The following is a 20613-nucleotide window of genomic DNA, read 5'->3' on the forward strand; positions in this document are numbered from 1 at the left end:
CTCTACTTCCAGCCATTTTTGGCCTGTTGCTTCATGCATTGCATACAGTATAATCCAAACCTATACAGATTTCAAGGTTAGACCTGTGAAGTGTTGCTTAACTATTTCACACCCTGGTAATAAGAGTCCAAAGAGGCCAGTGACACGAAAATAATTCAACCATGTGCGAATGATTGCCATCTCCTTTGTTTCCTCGAGCTCAATGGTGTCATTAACATACATTTCCCAGTTTGGACTAAGTACCTTGGCCGTGTATAGATATAGATATTTCGGTTGCACCCAATACCTGTTCACCTGACATAGGAGCGGAATTAGTCTATTCGGCCCATCAAGTCTGTTACTCCATTCCATCATTCCTGATTTAAAGACTAAAGAAAGATTTAAGATTAGCTTTCTTGGTTACGTGTACATCAAGTCAGCGAGATTTGTGCTTGGCAGCCTGCAATTGTTGCCAGACTTCTGGCACCAGCGTAGCTTGTCTGCAACTCACTAACCCTAACCCATGCGTCTTTGGAATGTGGGAAGGCAGAGAAAATCAACACGGTCACAGGGAGAATGTATAAACTCCTTACAGACAGCAGCAAGAATCAAACCCCAATCTTACAGCTGACAAGGTAATAGAGTTATACTAACCGCTACGCTGCCATGCGCTCCATTTATCATCCCTCCCAACCCCATTCCCTACCTTCTCCCTGTAACAAATACCCTGTTTAAACCAGTGCAGGATTTTTTCATAGTCGTAGAAGGTATAGCACAGAAGCAGGCCATTTGGTTCATCTAGTCTGTGTCAAGCACATTTGTGTTAAGTGCAAAGATACCAAATAGAAAAGAAATTGGCATAATCCCGCTTATTTAATGCAAGGTCTCCCCGATATTGGGCACCATTTGATCAGGACCACCAAAGGTTTGAAAGAAGGAAATATTTGTCATACATACATCGAAATATTTCAACACAGTCCAATGATGTGTGGGGGGCAGCCTGCAATTGTTGCCATTCTTCCAGTGCCAACAGAGCATGCTCACAATTTACTCACCTTAACCTATACATCTTTGAACTGCGGTAGGAAACTGGAGCACCCGGAGGAAACCCACAGGGCTATGGGGAGAATGTACAAACACCTTACAGACAGCGTTGGACCTTCTGACCGCTGTACTTGAGCACTTGGCAGGCAGAGTGTTTCAGGACTGAGTGACTCCAGTCCTGAAGCGTTCTTGCTGAAAGTTCAGTGCTGGGTAGTTTCACTGGGCTGCAGCAGACAAATACCTGAGGTTCGCTCACTGTGCATAATCCTCCCTGCGCTTTCTGAATGCATTCCATAGCTTCATATCTGATGAGACATCTCTTTCAAAGTCAATCAACTGTGCTTCAGCAAATGAGTCATCACAAACAACTGTACAGCCTTCCTCTTTATGCATTCCACTTACATTTCCTCTCTTTCATGCTATGTTTCCTGACCATTTCAGAGGCTCCCTCTGCGTTTTCAAGCCTCTTGCTCTCACAATGACAATGTATGTGCATGCTTAGGTTTACACTGCAGTGTTGGTAGACTAAATTTGTTCATTATGTGCCATGTCATATGAGGTGGACGATCATGGTCTTTCCATAACCATGATTGTTCTTGGGAAATTTTTCTGCACAATTGGTTTGCCATTGCCTTATGGGTAGTGTCTTTACAAGACAGGTGACCCCAACCATTATCAATACTCTTCAGAGATTGTCTGGTGTCAGTGGTCATATATCTAGGACTTGTGATATGGCTTCACATGACCCTGATTGTGGGGCTAAGCAGGTGCTACTCCATGCCCAAGGTGACCTGCAGGCTAATGGAGTGAAGAAGCACCTTACACCTCCTTTGGTAGAGACATACATCCACCCTGCCACTCATGTAGACTAAATAAAAGGTTTGTTTTCGTCAGTTTTGCGTGCTTGATTTGGCCTACTGTCTTATCTAATGCCACATGTCAATTCAACATGCGCCTCATCCAAAACATGAACTATTTCCCTCAATAGATGTTGCCTGGCCCCGATTTCCTCTGGTTTTGCATGTGTTGATTGAGCATCTCCACCAATGTTCCCTCAGCTGTGCGGACTAACCTTTGCTCTGAGCAGGACTTTTTTTACACAGCCTGAAAACTGTGTGGCACTATAAATGGTTTCTTTGTAATCTGCGTACTATGAATATTTGGAATGGAAATGGAAAAGTCAGATACTTATTAATTGAAGGGTATTTTGAAATACAGTAAAATAAAGAAAGTCCTTCATGTTTTGTAAACTTTTAAACTTAGACGGCATCAGCGTTCAGTGGGCTGTTGGTTTATTAGTAATGAGCTGCCGACTTCCATTCTGTGTTTATTGTTACAATTTGTAACAGTGTTGTAACCTAAAACACTGACAATGTAAATACTTTGAACCTCTAAAATATTTCAAAGTAAAGGTTGTGTATGTTTATTGTTTAGAAAATTTATTGATTATATTCATTAACACAATGAATTACAGGGTATTTCACAATTATATTAATGGATTTCAAAATTATATTAGCAGAATTTCAAAATGCTATTAAGATTATATAAGATAAAATTCCATCTTTTTGGCAACAAAGGCAATGTGCACGTGAGCTTAGAAGGAACTATGATCTGCAGTCTCTTGTATCTGCATATTACTTGTTTCCACTGAATTGCATCCACTCTGATTTTAAGGTTACTCCATTTTCAGCTCAAAAATGTGGCATTACCACTTCTGTCTGTTAGTTAAACAGCGACGTTTTGTGTTACAAGGTTGCACTGGCCTGATGTTGTAATCCTATCCCTCTCCCTATGCCTCCAGGTGCTCAGCTGTACTCTGCATTTGTTCAATCCCATGTTTCATCTGTTTTCTTACTCTTTTATAGAGAAAGTTCAATTACCAGCCCACAAGAGTCACCACACATTCCAGCACCAACATTGTATGTCCTTGTTCAGCAGAACAACGCAAGCAGCAACAGCAAAACAATATCTCCCTTGCGCGCCCCCTCGCAGTAGTGTTTACAGTATTTACATCTTTACATGAGTAAGAATGATAATGCATTGGAAATGGAAACACTTGAGAACAAGTTTCTTAGGCTAATACCTAAATGTGTTGATGAAGGGTCCACCACGTTCAGCAGAAGGACCCTGAAGAAGGGTCTCAACCTGAAACATCAACTGTTTATTCAGTTCAGTAGATGCTGCCTGACCTGCTGAGTTCCTGCAGCTTTGTGTTGCTTTGGATTTCCTGTATCTGCAGAATCTCTTGTATTTATTGGTTACACCTGTGATCATTATGGTCTGGAAGGGCAGATTTCTGAGGCATCTTTCTTCATTTCGGAAGATCTTGAACTTGCCCATTTAAGGCAGGTGAGGTGATTTTTATTGTTTGGAAAGTTTGAGAGGAAGATGCATTCTGGATACTTCTGAGGTGTATGTTTGATAAGCTGCTAAATTGAGCCCCAATTTTACAGCTGGTGCTGTAAAGCTGCAACCGCTACATTACTGTGCTGCCCTCAGAACAAAGAAACGTGTAGTTAGAATCATGAAGCATTAACTCATACAAAACTTAGTGAAAATCAAGAAAATCTCCCCAAGCAGGTTGAAACTGGTGATGAAATGGAAATTTACAATTCTTTAGTTTCATAAGAGTATTAAGGATTGTAGATACACATGAGCAGATTAAGATAATATAAAATCATGAGCTGATGTTATGGTAGAGCTGAGAGAGATTGAGTGCCTTCTCCTGTTCCTTTGGCTGGCTAAAGAGGCTTAAGTGGTCTCCCTTTGCTCAGTTAACAACCTTAAGTAGATGAACACAAGATTCTGCAGATGATGGAATCCAAAGCAACATGCACAAAATGCAGGAGAAACTCAGCAGGTCGGGTGGTTTCTACGGAGAGGAATACACAGTGTACACTTCGGGCCGTGACCCTTCGCCAGTTCTGATGAAGGGCCTTGGTCAAGAATGACTGTTTATTTTCCTCCATAGATGCTGCCTGACCTCTAGCATTTTGTATAGTATTGAGGGATGAGTTTGGATGCCTATCCTGAGTGACCAGCCTGCCACGTGGGGCTGAGTAGTTGCATTCCTGAACATTATTCTCAACAGGCTTGTTGAAGCCAGCTTGTAACTGGAGACCTGACTGGAAAATTGGAAGCTGAGGCTTTATAAGGCATTGGTCAGACCACATTTGCAATATTGTGAGCAGTTTTGGGCCTCTTGTCAAAGAAAGGATTTGCTGGTACGGTATTGCAGAGGGGCCAGAGGAGGTTCACAAGAATGATTCTGAAAATGAAAGGGTAAACGTGTGAAGCATGCTTGATGGCTGTGGGCCTGAACTCACTGGAGATCAATAAAATGACCAGAGACCTCATTGAAACCTATCATTATTGGAAGGTCCAGATCAGGGGTTTCCAACCTGGGGTCCACGAGCCCTTGCTTAATGGTATTGGTCCAAGGTATAAAAAAGGCTGGGAACTCCTGGTCTAGGTAGTGAATGTGGAGAGGATGTTTATAGTGAGAGAACCTAGGACTGGAGGGCACACCCTCAGAATAGAGGGATATCTCTAGAACAGAAATGAGGAGGAATTTCTTTAGCCAGTGGGTGGAGAATGTGTAGAATTCATTGTCACAGACAGCTGTGGAGGCCAAGTCATTTAGTAGAGGTTGATGATAGGTTTTTGATTAATCAGGGAGTCAGGTTAACAGGAAGAAGGCCAGAGATTGGGGTTGAGAGGGATAATAAATCAGCCATAGCGGAATGGCGGAGCGGACTCAATAGGCCATATGGCCTAAATCTGCTCCTATGTCGAATGGTCTCAGGACGATTAAATCGCATTCATCAGTAGGGCTTCAGTTCCAGTCCCTTCCGGTAAATGCAGTTCCTCGATGTGGAGCCTTAAATTCATTGGGTAAAAGCAGCTTTGTGTTGAACTACAAACTTCAAAGATGGAACCTGTATATATTCAAGCACATTAAACAGAAGTTTAGAGTTTTCACCAGTGTTTCTGGTTTCTGAAATGCTTTGAGGAAGTCCTGTTCTTCACTGACCCTGTCGAACGTCAGCAGTCTGACCTGCACTGTAAAGCTTCTAAGCAGCTTGGCAAACACTGAGCAATTCTAATTAACCCTTTCTATATTTATTCTTGCCCCCCCCCCCCCCATTTGCAGTACTGACTTTAGTAATGTTGCAATGAGAACCTTGCTCAGTCCCTTGCTTTTTAGCTTCTACACCCAAGTGGTTCAGGCTTCTGAGCCTTTTACAAGTGGAGGGTTGGAGGGCTGCCACTTGTACTCCTCTCCCACCTCCCTATTCTGCCCTCTGCCCTTTCCTTTCCACCCCTGATGATTTTGTGTGTGTTGCGGTGTACAGGATTAGCTTCTCATTAAAAACGATATGAACTGCCACCAGCATTTGGCCTCATTCCTGGATTTGTCCTGTGTGGTACAGGAGCCTCAGGACTCCCAGTCCTAGGTTCAGGAACAGTTACTACCTCTCAACCATCAGGATCCTGAACAAAAGGGAATAACCACTCAACTTCACTCACCCCAACACTGAACAGTTCCAGCAACCTCTGGACTCTCTTTCATGGACTTTTCATCTCATTCTCGATGTTTATTAGTATTATTTCTTTTATTGCGTTTGTATTTGCACAGTTTATTCGGTACAGTCTTTCACTGATTCTATTATGGTTCTTGGATTTATTGAGTATACCGCAAGAAAATGAATCTCATGGTTGTATATGGTGATATATGTGTTCGTTCTTTTATTGTGCTGTGTCCTGTGACGTGGGTGGTCATGGTCTTCCCATGACAATGACTGTTCTTGGTAAATTTTTCTACAGAAGTAGTTTTGCTATTGTCTTCTGGGCAGTGTCTTTGCAAGACGGGTGACCCCAACCATTATCAATGCTCTTCAGAGATTGTCTACCTGGTCTGTATGGTCGCATAATCAGGACTTGTGATCTGCACCGGCTGCTCATACGACCATCCACCACCTGCTCCCGTGGCTTCATGTAACCTTGATTCCAGTTGGGGGGGGTGGGGGGGAGGGCTAAGCAGGTGCTACACCTTGCCCAAGGGTGATATGCAGACTAGCGGAGGGAAGGAGAGCCTTACACCTCCTTTGGTAGAGATGTATGTCTATCCCACCACCCTGACATAAATGTCCTTTGATAATAAATTGACTTTGAACTTTGATTGGGGTGGGGGGGTGTTGGTATTATATTTGCTTTACACTACCCTGCTTCAGTAATAAAGGCAGATGTCACACTTGGGAAGCCTGTGCTGCTGAATAGTGAGCACCCTTAATAGGGACTGCCCATCCCTCCCTGAGTGATCTTGATACAGCTTCTGAGGCATACTCTTGCGTTTGAAGGATGATTTGCTTCCACTTCAGTTCTGGCTGTTTGAAGGTGATATTAATGTGCACCTGCAGAATCTGCCACAGGTAGGCAAGATCTGCTTGACTCTCCTATCAGACTCCTCCTCCTTCAGCCTCTCTCACCTATAACCTTGCAGCTTCTTGCTTCAAACACTCCTCCGCTACCTTTCCCCTCAACCAGTCTCACCTATCACCTGCCACTCACCAGCAATTATCATTAGTTTTCCCAGACACTTCACATAGGCACTATGAGACAATATTCGGCGTAGAACTGTGTTAAACTATTAGTACGCGAGGGATGGATTTTGGGGAGTGTCTTTCTAAGAAGGTGAGGTAGAGAGGGAATTCCAGATAGGGCCAGTTAGTTAAAATCATGACCGGTAATTCTAAAGCATTTACAATTGAGGATGAGTGAGAGTCGCATTTGGAGAACCGTGGGCTCGAGCTAATTACAGGGATGGGAGGGGAGAGTACACAAGTTCAATCTCACATACATGACCACAGTGGTCATCCTTAAACGAAGCAGCCATCGCAGAGTGTAATCTTGGAGGAGGTGGAAGATGAATGTGAGTTCTGTAGTTTAGCTCAGGGGTTTAAAACCTGGAGTCCACGGACCCCTCAGTCAATGGTAAGGCTCCATGGCATAAAAAAGTTGGGAGCCCCTGGTTTAGACAGTCCGTTCTTTATTGGTCAAAGAAACAGAGGGAGAGGAGAGTGTGCATTGACAGCCTGTCTTCATGGAGCTGCATATCAACAGTATTCTATTTCCATGGTATGTACAATATTCAGAATCCAGGCTGAGGGAGACTGGACAGAAGGTTTTTGCTGCAAAGGTATGTTGTTCACTTTCACTACCAGTCAGCTATATTGAATACCTTTTATCAAGAAAATGGTTTCTTGAACTTTCAATCATTTCTCCTTCCTCCCTCCTCTCTTTCCATTTCCTCTTCTGGCGCTCTTCTTACCCCTTCTCTCCTCACCTGCCCATTTCTCCTTCTTCCCTTTCTCCCATGGTCCACTGTTCTCTCCTATGAGATTACTTTTTCTTCAGTCCCTCTCAGCTTCTCACTTCATTCCCCTCTCCCACCCATGCACCTATCATCTGTCAAATTGTACTCCTTACCCTGCCCCCACCTTATTCTGGCTTCTGCCCCCTTCCTTTACAGACCTGATGAAGGGTCTCAGCCCAGAACTATAGATGCTGCCTTACTTGCTGAATGGCCTCAGAATTTTAAGTGTGTTGCTCCGGATTTCCAGCATCCGCAAAGTCTTTTGCATTCAAAAAAAGTAGTGTGGGTGTTAATGTATTCCTGCACTTTGCAGATGTTGGCTGGATTTGAAGCACTTGGACAACAAGGATTCTTTCTTGTAGAGTTCAATGCCTTCTGTACAGCAGCCACTGGAAGCCTAAATATCACGTTGTGTTTTGCAGGGCCCTATTTACCTATGAGGGGAACAGCAATGATTTGCGAGTGGCTGGAACTGGAGGTGAGGATCACTTAGCTTTTTTTTAGATTATGAGAACACTCAGTCCTCTTTATCGCTAACTGCCGATGGGACATCAACCGTCTCGACTTTACCGCACCTTGTCCCCGTTCCAACCTCACTCCTTCGGAATGCTCTGCTCTCCACTCCCTCCGCACTAATCCTAACCTTATTATTAAACCCGCCGATAAAGGGGGTGCTGTTGTAGCCTGGCGTACTGACCTCTACCTTGCCGAGGCACAGCAACAACTCGCGGATACCTCCTCTTATTTACCCCTCGATCGTGACCCCACTAAGGAGCACTAGGCCATTGTCTCCCACACCATCACCGACTTTATCCACTCAGGGGATCTCCCATCCACTGCTACCAACCTTATAGTTCCCACACCCCGCACTTCCCGTTTCCACCTCCTACCCAAGATCCACAAACCTGCCTGTCCTGGCCGACCTATTGTCTCAGCTTGCTCCTGCCCCACCGAACTCATTTCTGCATACCTCGACACTGTTTTATCACCCCTTGTTCAATCCCTTCCGACCTATGTTCGTGACACTTCTCACGCTCTTAAACTTTTCGATGATTTTAAGTTCCCTGGCCCCCACCGCTTTATTTTCACCATGGATGTCCAGTCCTTATATACTTCCATCCCCCATCAGGAAGGTCTCAAAGCTCTACGCTTCTTTTTGGATTCCAGACCTAATCAGTTCCCCTCTACCACCACTCTGCTCCATCTAGCGGAATTAGTCCTTACTCTTAATAATTTCTCCTTTGGCTCCTCCCACTTCCTCCAAACTAAAGGTGTAGCTATGGGCACCCGTATGGGTCCTAGCTATGCCTGCCTTTTTGTTGGGTTTGTGGAACAATCTATGTTCCGTGCCTATTCTGGTATCTGTCCCCCACTTTTCCTTCGCTACATCGACGACTGCATTGGCACTGCTTCCTGCACGCATGCAGAACTCGTTGACTTTATTAACTTTGCCTCCAACTTTCACCCTGCCCTCAAGTTTACCTGGTCCATTTCCGACACCTCCCTCCCCTTTCTAGATCTTTCTGTCTCTGTCTCTGGAGACAGCTTATCCATTGATGTCTACTATAAGCCTACTGACTCTCACAGCTATCTGGACTATTCCTCTTCTCACCCTGTCTCTTGCAAAAACGCCATCCCCTTCTCTCAATTCCTCCGTCTCCGCCGCATCTGCTCTCAGGATGAGGCTTTTCATTCTAGGACGAGGGAGATGCCTTCCTTTTTTAAAGAAAGGGGCTTCCCTTCCTCCACTATCAACTCTGCTCTTAAACGCATCTCCCCCATTTCACGTACATCTGCTCTCACTCCATCCTCCCGCCACCCCAGTAGGAATAGGGTTCCCCTGGTCCTCACCTACCACCCCACCAGCCTCCGGGTCCAACATATTATTCTCCGTAACTTCCGCCACCTCCAACGGGATCCCACCACTAAGCACATCTTTCCCTCCCCCCTTCTCTCTGCATTCCGCAGGGATCGCTCCCTACACAACTCCCTTGTCCATTCGTGCCCCCCATCCCTCCCCACTGATCTCCCTCCTGGCACTTATCCGTGTAAGCGGAACAAGTGCTACACATGACCTTACACTTCCTCCCTTACCACCATTCAGGGCCCCAAACAGTCCTTCCAGGTGAGGCCACACTTCACCTGTGAGTCGACTGGGGTGATGTACTGCGTCCGGTGCTCCCGATGTGGCCTTTTATATATTGGCGAGACCCGACGCAGACTGGGAGACTGCTTTGCTGAACATCTACGCTCTGTCCGCCAGAGAAAGCAGGATCTCCCAGTGGCCACACATTTTAATTCCACGTCCCATTCCCATTCTGACATGTCTATCCACGGCCTCCTCTACTGTAAAGATGAAGCCACACTCAGGTTGGAGGAACAACACCTTATATTCCGTCTGGGTAGCCTCCAACCTGATGGCATGAACATTGACTTCTCTAACTTCCGCTAGGCCCCACCTCCCCCTCGTACCCCATCTGTTACTTATTTTTATGCACACATTCTTTCTCTCACTCTCCTTTTTCTCCGTCTGGCCCTCTGAATATACCTCTTGCCCATCCTCTGGGTCTCCCCCCCACCCCCGTCTTTCTTCCCGGACCTCCTGTCCCATGATCCTCTCGTATCCCTTTTGCCTATTACCTGTCCAGCTCTCGGCTCTATCCCTCCCCCTCCTGTCTTCTCCTATCATTTTGGATCTCCCCCACCCCCTCCAACTTTCAAATCCCTTACTCACTCTTCCTTCAGTTAGTCCTGATGAAGGGTCTCGGCCTGAAACGTCGACTGCGCCTCTTCCTACAGATGCTGCTTGGCCTGCTGCGTTCACCAGCAACTTTGATGTGTGTTGCTTGAATTTCCAGCATCTGCAGAATTCCTGTTGTTTGCGTTTAAGTCCTCTTTTATTGTCATTTAGAAATGCATAACGTGCATTAAGAAATGAAACAATGTTTCTCTAGAGTGGTATCACAGAAAAACAGGACAAACCAAAGAATAACACTGACAGAACCATATAATTATAACATATAGTTACAGCAGTGCAAAGCAATACCATAATTTGATGAAGAACAAACCATGGGCACGGTTAAAAAAAAAGTCTCAAAGTCCCCGAGTCGATCGATTCCCGAGTCCCCGATAGCTGGCGGCAAAAGGGAGAAACTCCCTGTCATAAACCTCCAGGCACTGCCAACTTGCCGATGCCTTGGAATCAGCCGACACTGAGTCCATCCATCTGAAAACTTCAAGCCTCCGACCAGCCCCTCCGATACAGCGTCCCGAGCACCTTCGACCTCGCCCCGGCCGCAGAAACAAGCAAAGCCGAGGATTCGGGGCCTTCAGCTCCGGAGATTCCGGTTACCACACAGTAGCAGTGGCAGTGAAGCGGGCATTTCAGAAGTTTTCCGGATATTCCTCCGTACTCTCACGTCCGTCTCCATCAAATCAGAATTGTGCACGGTCCCCTACTTAACAGATTACAGATACCATTCACCAGAGAGGCCGCACGCGCTGCCGTCGTGCGCCATCTTCTCCTCACTTGGGCTCACTGTTCAAGTTTAATTGTCATTCAGCCATACACATGTGTATAGCCAAATGAAACAGCATCCCTCCGGAGCCAAGGTACAAAACACAGTACGTATAGTCTCCCACAGCACGTATAGTTATGTGGTGTAGCCTCAAATAAATAATATCAGCACAAGTTTCTGCGTGGCATGGCCTGAACGTTGATGGTGCATGGGTAGTTGAATTCTGACAGCCCGAGCTGTAATAGCATCACACTGACCGCTATTTTACTATGGTGCCCAGTGTTTATTTGTAAGACAATGCATCCATTCCAGTCCAGAAAAATCACCTTTGTTCCTACAAATAAAGAGACCAATAATGTATGCAATGCTCTAGTTAGAGCCTTACCCATTCTCTCAAACTTAAAGCATAACCTCCCCACTTCTGCATTCAATTTCTCCAGGAGTAAATAGGATTGTTAGCTCTCCTTAGTACTTTTAAGTGTATACTAGTCTTTTGTGCCTCCTGCCCGAGGATGTAACAGTCTCATCCAATTTCCTGTTGAACATCATTAATGAATCTTAATAAAAATCCATTGTATTTAAAAAATGTTTCACCTTTTCACCCTCTGGTTTTGTGCTGTACACACCCACCCAGTCTCCCTGCCTCTTGCATTGCCCATGTTCCTGACTTTCATATAATGTCAGAGGTTCGCAAGTTCCTGCAGCCTCTTCTCCTCACAGCCCTTGTTCCCTTCCTGCTGATTCCGGCTTTTGGCCGCTTGCTCGGGTTGAACCTTGTGCCCGAGCCTCGTATTTGACCATGAGATATAGGAGCATAACTTGGCCCATTGAGTCTGCTCCGCCATTTCATTATGACTGATCCATTTTCCCTCTCAGCCCCAATCTCCCGCCTGTAACCCTTCATGCCCCGATCGATCAAGAGCCTATCAATCTCTGCCGTAAATATACCCGAAGACTTGGCATCCACAGCCACCTGTGGCCATGAATTCCACAGATTCACTACCCTCTGGCTAAAGAAATTCCTCATCTCTGTAAATGGACATCCCTGCATTTGGTTCTGAACCAGATGCCCCTTGGAAGAACCTCAGCCATAGACCACTACAGCACAAAAACAAACCCTTCAGCCTATCTATTCTGTGCCGAATTATTAATCTGCCTGGTCTCGTTGACCTGCACCCAGACCATAGCCCACCATACCCCTATATCGACCACTCTGCTGGCAGCTTGTTCCACACTTTAAATACCCTTTCAGTGAAGAAGTTCCCTTTCATGTTCCCCTTAAATATTTCACTATTCACCCTTAACTGATGACTTCTAGTTCTCGTCTGACCTAACTTCAATGTAAAAAGCCTGCTTGCATTGACCCTATCTATACCCTCATAATTTTGTATACCTCTGTCAAGTTCCTCTCATTCTCCCATGTTCCAGGGAATGAAGCCCAAACCTATTCAGCCTTTCCATACCACTCCCACTGATCGACCTTTCTGTGCTTTGTACTCCATGGACCAAGGCTTGTACTCCCATTTTGCCAGCAGTTCCAATGCTGTTGGCTGTTTATTCTGACCAATCCTCTTGGCATTTCAGATGGGGGCCTTGAGGAACTGGTGGAAGAGCTGAACAGTGGGAAGGTGATGTACGCTTTCTGCAGAGTGAAAGACCCCAATTCAGGGCTGCCGAAGTGTGTCCTGATAAACTGGGTAAGTGTGGATCTGTTTGGGAGAGTTACTGTCCATTGACTGCACTGGAATGCTGTGCTTTATATTTATTGTACTTTATTGAAAGATTTATTGTGGAGCAGGCCCTACTGTTCCAACAAGCTGCACCACCCAGCAATCCAATGATTTTTTTAAACCTAGCCTAATTACAGGACAGTTTACAATGAACAATTAACCTACCAACCAGTATATCTTTGGAGTGTGAGAGGGATGGGGAGAATCCAGAGGAAACCCATATGGTTCACAGGGTGAATGTACAAACTCCTTGCAGATGGCGCTGGAATGCCTGAAGCTGTAATAGCATCGTGCTAACCGCTACACTACTGTGCTGCACTCGACCCTACCTCTGCCGAAGGTGTTGCGTGTCTACCGCTCTGTGAAAGCTTCACGTAACCCTCATCTTTCATTGTGAGCCAGGTCAAAGAGTGCACAGCTTAATAACGATAAAGATTAACATGTACATCGAAACATACAGAGAAATGTGTCGTTTATGTCAATGACTAACACAGTCCAAGGATGTGCTGGGGGCAGCCCGCAATTCATTGCTGATTTGATCTGATGCAAAATCAAGCACTTCACCGTTTGAAACTGTTTGTTTCAGTGTACACGTGGCAAAGACTCGTTCACCAGGATGCTCTTCATCGGTTACAGCTCAGCATTTAAGACCATCATCCCCTCAAAACTAATCAGTACATGCCAAGACCCAGGCCTCAATACCCCTTTTTGCAGTTGGATCCTGGATTTCGTCACTTGCTGACCCCAGTCAGTTCGGATTGGCAAAAACATCGCCACAATCTCCATCAGCTCTTGTACCATGTAAATTTTTAATCTTCTTGGGCTTTTCTGCTTGGAGCAATGGAGGATAAGTGGTATGCAAGATAAGAGACAGAGATCGAATGGACAGTTGGAGACTTTGTCCCCAGGGTGAAAATTACTAATACAATAGGGCATAATTTTAAGGTGATTGGAGGAACATACAGGAGGGGGATGTCAGAGTTTTTTTTTAACACAGAGTGGTGGGTGTGTGAAGCGCACTGCTGAGGTGGTAATAGAGGCAGATAGATTAAGACTCTCAGATAGGCACATTGATGATTGAAGAATGAAGGGAAGGGATAGACTGATCTTCGAGTAGGTCAAAAGGTCAGTAAAACATTGTGTGCTGAAAGGCCTGTACAGTGCTGTCTGGTCTAAGTCTTTAAATCCTGCTGGTTCTGTGGTTTCTACGGAAGCCATGCTCTTTAACCTGTGCATGCTCAGGGTGTCTAAGCCACCTGAAGCTGTGGAATTTTTGAGTACAGAGACATGAACGATGTGATTGTTTCTCTTTCATAAATACTAAGTTCATTTACCTTTCCATTTTTCTTTAGACAGGTGAAGGAGTGAAGGATGCTCGGAAAGGGCTGTGTGCCAATCATGTCAGCACCATAGCCAGCTTTCTAAAGGTAAGCTTTGCTCCGATTCTGCACGTCAACCTTGTCTTTGTTACCTCTAGTATGCTCCAGTGCTCTTCCTACTGGCTTCCCCATCTACCATCCACTGCATTCATCAGCCATTGAGGAATTCTGCTGCCCATATCCTATCTGAGCTGAATGCCAGTTACCCATCAACCCTTTGCTTGCAGGTTGCTTTGAGTTCTGATTCAGCATGGGATTGATGTTTGAAGTTCTCAGCCTGTTTGGATACCTCTGTGTCTCTCTAACCTGTTCCCATCCAACCGTCCTGTACAACTTTCTGAACTTCATTCTGGCATCTGGGCGTGGAGTCACATCATCATAGATTGTGGAGTGCAGAAAGAGCCCTTCAGCCCATATGATCCATGCTGACCATAGTGCCTGTCAAATCTAATCCCATCATACTGCACTGGTCTGTATGCTTCTGCTCCTTCCCTGTTCAAGTACCTACCCAATGCCTCTTAAACATTATTTAGCAGTACAGCAGAATAACAGGCCCTTCTGGCCCAATGAGCTCACACTGTCCAATTAAACCCACATGACCAATGAACCTACTAGCCCATTTTGTACCCACGTCTGCTACTTCCTCTGGCAGCTCATTCCAGATAACAGCCCTTCTGTGTGGAAAAACCAGCCCTCATCTCTCGCCCTGGACATTTGTCCTAGCATTCAAGTCTGCAGCATTCTTGGAAAAAAGACTACGTACTCTATCTATGCCCCTCATAATTTTATAAACCTGACAGTGGGAAGCGGGCTTGTTTTGTTTTGTTATTGCTGCTTGTAGGCATGCCATTTTAGTGCTGGAATGTATGGCGACACTTAAGAGCTGCCCCCAGCACATCCTTGGGCTCTCTTGGTTACCCATGCAAATGATGTGTGTATAGCTAGGATGCCTAGGGCGTTTGCACAGTACTGTATTCCAGTGAGAATAAACCCATCCTATCCAATCTTTTTATAAGTATAACCTTCCACTCCTGGCAAAATCCTTGTGAGTCTCTTTTCCACCTTTTCTAATGCTACCACATCCTTCATGTGGTGTGACAACCAGAGCTCCATAATGCACCAATATTTCTACAACTGGAACACAACACCCCTGCTGTTATACTCATTGCCTTGGCTTCTGAAGACAAGTATACTAAATGCCTTCTACACCACGTTGTGTGTCTGTGTTACAGTTCCACTGTGAGGGACCTGCCATTTATTGCAAATATCCTGTTAGTACCTGATGTTCCAGAATGTTTTATCTTACACTTGACTGGATTCAATTCTCTCATTATCACTCTGCCCAACTTTCCAACTGATCCCTTTCTATCCTTTCACAATCTTACTTGCTATCTAATAGTTGTAGTGATAGTTGTAAGCCCATCATCCCTACTGGGGCATAGGCCACTGACAGCAGATCACCAGTGTTCTCTGTCCTGGGCCAGTCTGTCAAGTTAGAAACATAGAAAACCTACAGCACAATACAGGCCCTTCGGCCCACAAAGCTGTGCCGAACATGTCCTTACCTTAGAACTACCTAGGCTTACTTACCCATAGCCCTCTATTTTTCTAAGTTCCATGTTACCTATCCATGTGTTGGTGTGTGGCCAAAAGTGGTTAAGGCGTCGGTCTAGTGATCTGAAGGTCGCTAGTTGGAGCCTCAGCTGAGGCAGCATGTTGTGTCCTTGAGCAAGGCACTTAACCACACATTGCTCTGCAACGACACCGGTCCCAAGCTGTATCGGCCCTTCCCTTGGACAACATTGGTGGCATGGAGAGGGGAGACTTGCAGCATGGGCAACTGCCGGTCTTCCATACAACCTTGCCCAGGCCTGCGCCCTGGAAACCTTCCAAGGCGCAAATCACGAGACTAACAGATGCCTATATATATGTACCCATCCAGGAGTCTCTTAAAAGACCCTATCGTTTCTTCCTCCACCACTGCCGCTAGCAGCCCATTCCATGCGCTCACCACTCTCTGCGTTTAAAAAAAACTTATCCCTGACATCTCCTCTGTACCTACTTCCAAGCACCTTAAAACTATGCCCTCTCGTGCTTGCCGTTTCAGCCCTGGGGAAAAAACATCTGACTATCCACATGATCAGTGCTTCTCATTATCTTGTACACCTCTATCAGGTCACCTCTCATCCTCCGTCACTCCAAGGAGAAAAGGCGGAGTTCACTCAACCTATTCTCATAAGGCACGCTCCCCAATACAGGCAACATCCTTGTAAATTTCCTCTGCACCCTTTCTGTAGTTTCCACATTCTTTCTGTAGTGAGGCGACCAGAACTGAGCACAATACTCCAAGTGGGGTCTGACCAGGGTCCTGTGTAGCTGCAACATTACCTCTCAGTTATCCCTCGGTGTCGCCTATCTCCTTGGTATCAGCTTCAGGACTGTGTCACAACGTATTCTTCAGTTTGGCCTCTCTTAGCAGGTAGATTGGCCCTGCGGCTTCCATGGGTTTGCGGCTTTCACCACACAACTTTCATATGTCGAGACCTTCCTCGCCCAGCAATGTAGTCTTTGGAGCTTCTGTAGGTGTTTTTGTAGCTCTGGGTTTTTATGACATGTGCTTGGGACCTTCTATGGTCGAGTTTTTGCCATCTGATACTCAAATTCTAATGCCATCAGCAAACTTGTATTTCAGTCCAAATGATTCGTCATCAAAGTCATTTATGACAAACAACAGTGGCCCCGGGCGCTGATCCCTGTTGTACACCACTGCTTACAGACTTCTGGTCAGGCAAAACACCCCTCCACCACTGCTGTCTGCCTCCTGTCACCAAACTAATATGGATCCAATTTGCCAACATACTTAGATCCTTGTGCCATAACTTTCTGGACCAGACCACTGTGCCAGACCTTGTAAAAAATCTTGCTAAAGTCCAGAAAAACCATGTTTACTGCCCTTTTTTCATCATTTTTCTTAGTTGCCTCTTCAAAAGGCTGTCAGACTAGATGAGCTGAAAGGCCTGTTTGTGTGTTGAGGTGCTCTGATTCTATTCTGTTTATCAGTTGGGATTTCCTCTCCATAAAACCATGTGGCTCTTCCTAATCGGTCCGCACCTTTTCAACTGAATATTAATCCTGCCCCTTGGAACTTTTCATAATCATTTCCCTACCATTGATGTGTAATTCTCACTAGCCTGAAGTTTCCTAGTCTATCCTTCCTGCCCTTTTTGAATAAGGGAACAACATTAGCTACTATTCTTTAAGATGCTCCTAAAACCAACCTCTTGAAGCAAGGTTTCCTGTTGAATATGTCCTTTTGCTCAGGGAGCTCATGTTACCATCAATGCTCGTGATGACCAGGATGTTGAGCCAGAGGTAATCATCGAGAAGGTCGCCAAGGCCTCTGGTGCCAATTACAGCTTCCATAAGGAGAGCTCCCGTTTCCAAGATACAAACCCCCAAGGACCTGTGGTGAGTTTGTGTCCAAAATGAGATGTATGATCATTAACTGATCATTGCTAGTGAAGCCAGGGATAGGAAGATCATACAGTTTAACATACAACTGAGGAGATGGTGTAGGAGAGAGGGCCTCAGAGTTTTGGATCATTGAGCTCTCTTCCAGGGAAGGTCGTACCTGTACAGATGGGACAGTCTGCACCTGAACTGGAGGGGGCTAATATCCTGGCAGGAAGGTTTACTCGTGCTGCACAGGAGGGGGTGGTTTAAACTAGGGTTGCAAGGGATGAGAACCAGACCACCAGGGGAGATAGTGGAGTGGTTGTGGGAAAGTGTATCAAGCCCATTATAATTTGCAACTTCAAAACATTAAATTAATTCGCAGGAAACGCACTGAGTCCGAAAATACAGATAGAACTTAGAGTTTAATTTGAGTGAAGTGCTGTATGCAATTGTGTATTTGTATATATCATTTGTAATGAATTATTTAAATGGACAACAATGCTTAATCAAGCAATATATACAAGATTACTCAAACATTACTTGAATATTAAATGCACAACAAAGCCCGCATACAAAGACAGGAACCGAAAGATTGAGCATGGTTGGGAATGATGTTCCGAGTTGCTTCTAGATCAGTGCGAGGGGTATTGTAGGTAAGGCAAGTGAGCTTAGGACGTGGATCAGCACATGGAATTATGACATTGTAGCCATTAGTGGACTTGGCTGCGGGAGGGGCAAGACTGGCAGCTCAGTCTTCTGGGGTTCCATTGTTTTAGGCATGATAGAACAGGAGGCATTGCTGATCAGAGAAAGTGTAGCAGCAGGTCTCAGGTGGGGCAGACTGGAGGGCTCATCCAGTGAGGCTATATATGGGTGGAACAGAAAGGGATGATCATGTTAATTGGATTGTATTACAGACCACCCAACAGTATGCAGGATTTAGTGGAGCAAATTTGTAGAGATCACAAACTAATACTTATGATATAAAATTTGATGCTTTGCAGCAGCAGTACAACACACAGACATAATATTTACTATAAATTACAAAATAAGTAATTATTGCAAAAAAGCATGGTACAATGATGGATTGTTCATGGACCACTGGTAAATCTGATGGCAGTGTGGAAGAAGTGTGTACCTTCAGGCTCTTGTACCACCTCCCTGGACAGTAAAGAGAAAAGGACATGTCCTGGATGGTAGGGGTCCTGAATGATGGATGCCATCGTCTTGAGGCACTGCCTCTAGAAGATATCCTCAGTGGTGGGGAGGTCAGTGGCCATGATGGAGCTGGCTAACTCTCTAATCCTCTTCAGCTTCTTGCGATCGTGTGCATTGGAGCCTCCATACCGGGCGGTGGTAGCAAGAGTATTTTGTGACATTCCGAATCTCCTCAGACTCCTCTCAAAGAGGAGCAACTGGTGTGTTGCTTTGTGATTGCAGCACTATGTTGGGCCCAGAATAGATCCTTTGAGATGTTGACGCCAAAGAACTTAAAGTTGCTCACCCTTTCCACTGCTGGTTTCCTGAAGAGAATTGGATGTGTTCTTGCGGCTTCCCCATATGAAATCCACAATCAATTCCTTATTCTTTCTGATTTTGAATGTGAGGTTGTTACGACACCACTCAGCCAGCCGAACTATCTCACTCCTCAACATCTGCCCCTGGCCAGCTCACATTTTTACTGTTAATTTATAGGGGGTGTTTGAGCTGTGCCTAACCACACAGTCGTTGTGCAGAGAGGGTAGACAGTGGGCTAAGCACACAACCTTGAGGTGCACCTGCATTGATTGATCCACTGTGACTGTGGTCTCCCAACAAGGAAGTCGAGGATACAGTTGCAAAGGGAGATACAGAAGCTCATATTTTGAAGCTTGTTGATTACTGAGCAAACAGGAATGCTGAGCTGTAATCAGTAAACAGCCTGATACATGATTTGCTGTTGTCTAGGTGCCCTAAAGGAGAGTGGAGAACCAGTTTAGACCGAAACTAACTAACATGGTGGGACATCCAAATGATAAATGGAGATGTTTTGGAGCTAGTACAGGGGTTCCCAATCTTTTTTTTATGCCATGGACCAATACAATAAACTCTGTGGACCCCGGGCTGGGAACCCCTGTGTTGATGAGCAGTGAAGAGAAGGGGACTTTCATCCTCGAGTACTCAGCCTGCTTACTGATGGGTAGAGACAGAACAGGGTCACAGGTGATGACCTGCCCCTCTCGTGGCTGGGTGGGTATTGTACAGTGTAAGTGGGCCTCAGGGAAAACCTGCTGTCAGACGTTCAGATCTCATGGAGACACAAGGAACTGCAGATTCTGGAATCTGGAACCACAAGCAAGATGCTGGAGGAGCTCAGCCTCAGCAAAAGAGTTCTGTCAGCAGCCTGGTGGTTGTTCAGCTCATGTTCAAAGCAAATTTATCATCAAAGTGTGCTTTTGTCACCATACACTACCTTGAGATTCATTTTCTTGTAGACATATACAGGAAAACAAAGAAATACAATGCAATTATGAAAAAAACATAAATAACAAAGACTGATAAAGAGCCAATGTGCAAAACACAAATAGTGCAAATAATAATTAGAAAAATGTCAATAAATAATACAGAGAACATGAGTTGTAGAGTCCTTGAAAGTGAGTCTATAGGTTGTGGAATCAGTTCAGTGTTGAGGTGAGTGAAGTTATCCACACTGGTTCAGGAGCCTGATGATTGAGGGGTAATAACTGTTCCTAAACCTGGTAGTGTGCGACCTCAGGCTCCTGTACTGATGGTAGCAGCAAGAAAGGAGCATGGCCTGAATGGTTGGTGGAACTTGATGGATGCTGCTTTCTTGTGTGGGTGAAGTTATGAGCAGCAGTCCTCCAGTGAAGTAATTTTGATCACCTTTGGGTGTTTACTGCATGCAGCTTGACCACACAAGTGTTATCCCTCTCCTGTTGGGTGAGACTAGAGCTAGAGGTCATAGGCTAAGGGTGATGGTGAAATATTTAAAGGGAACCTGAGGGGAAACTTATGGCTGGGCATGAATGTGGGACAACGTCCAGTGGAAGTGATAGATGCGAGATCAATGGTAACATTTAAGAGAAGTTCGGATTGGTACATGGGTGAGAGAGGAGTATGGATGGCTTTGG

At 45.3% G+C, this 20613-nt stretch overlaps 1 protein-coding gene across 6 annotated transcripts in view; it reads left to right on the top strand.

Moving 5' to 3' along the window:
- dbnlb (drebrin-like b) overlaps positions 1–20613 on the top strand; it is a 53181-nt gene that overhangs the window by 12452 nt on the left and 20116 nt on the right. For all 6 annotated transcript variants that reach the window (XM_063057223.1, XM_063057224.1, XM_063057226.1 and 3 more), the window contains exons 2-5: positions 7822–7877; positions 12502–12614; positions 14000–14074; positions 17348–17494. In XM_063057223.1, coding sequence (XP_062913293.1) covers positions 7822–7877; positions 12502–12614; positions 14000–14074; positions 17348–17494 — 391 coding nt within the window. The remainder of the gene's footprint in view (positions 1–7821; positions 7878–12501; positions 12615–13999; positions 14075–17347; positions 17495–20613) is intronic.

Source organism: Mobula hypostoma, chromosome 8 (assembly GCF_963921235.1).
Source record: "Mobula hypostoma chromosome 8, sMobHyp1.1, whole genome shotgun sequence".
NCBI lineage: Eukaryota > Metazoa > Chordata > Chondrichthyes > Myliobatiformes > Myliobatidae > Mobula > Mobula hypostoma.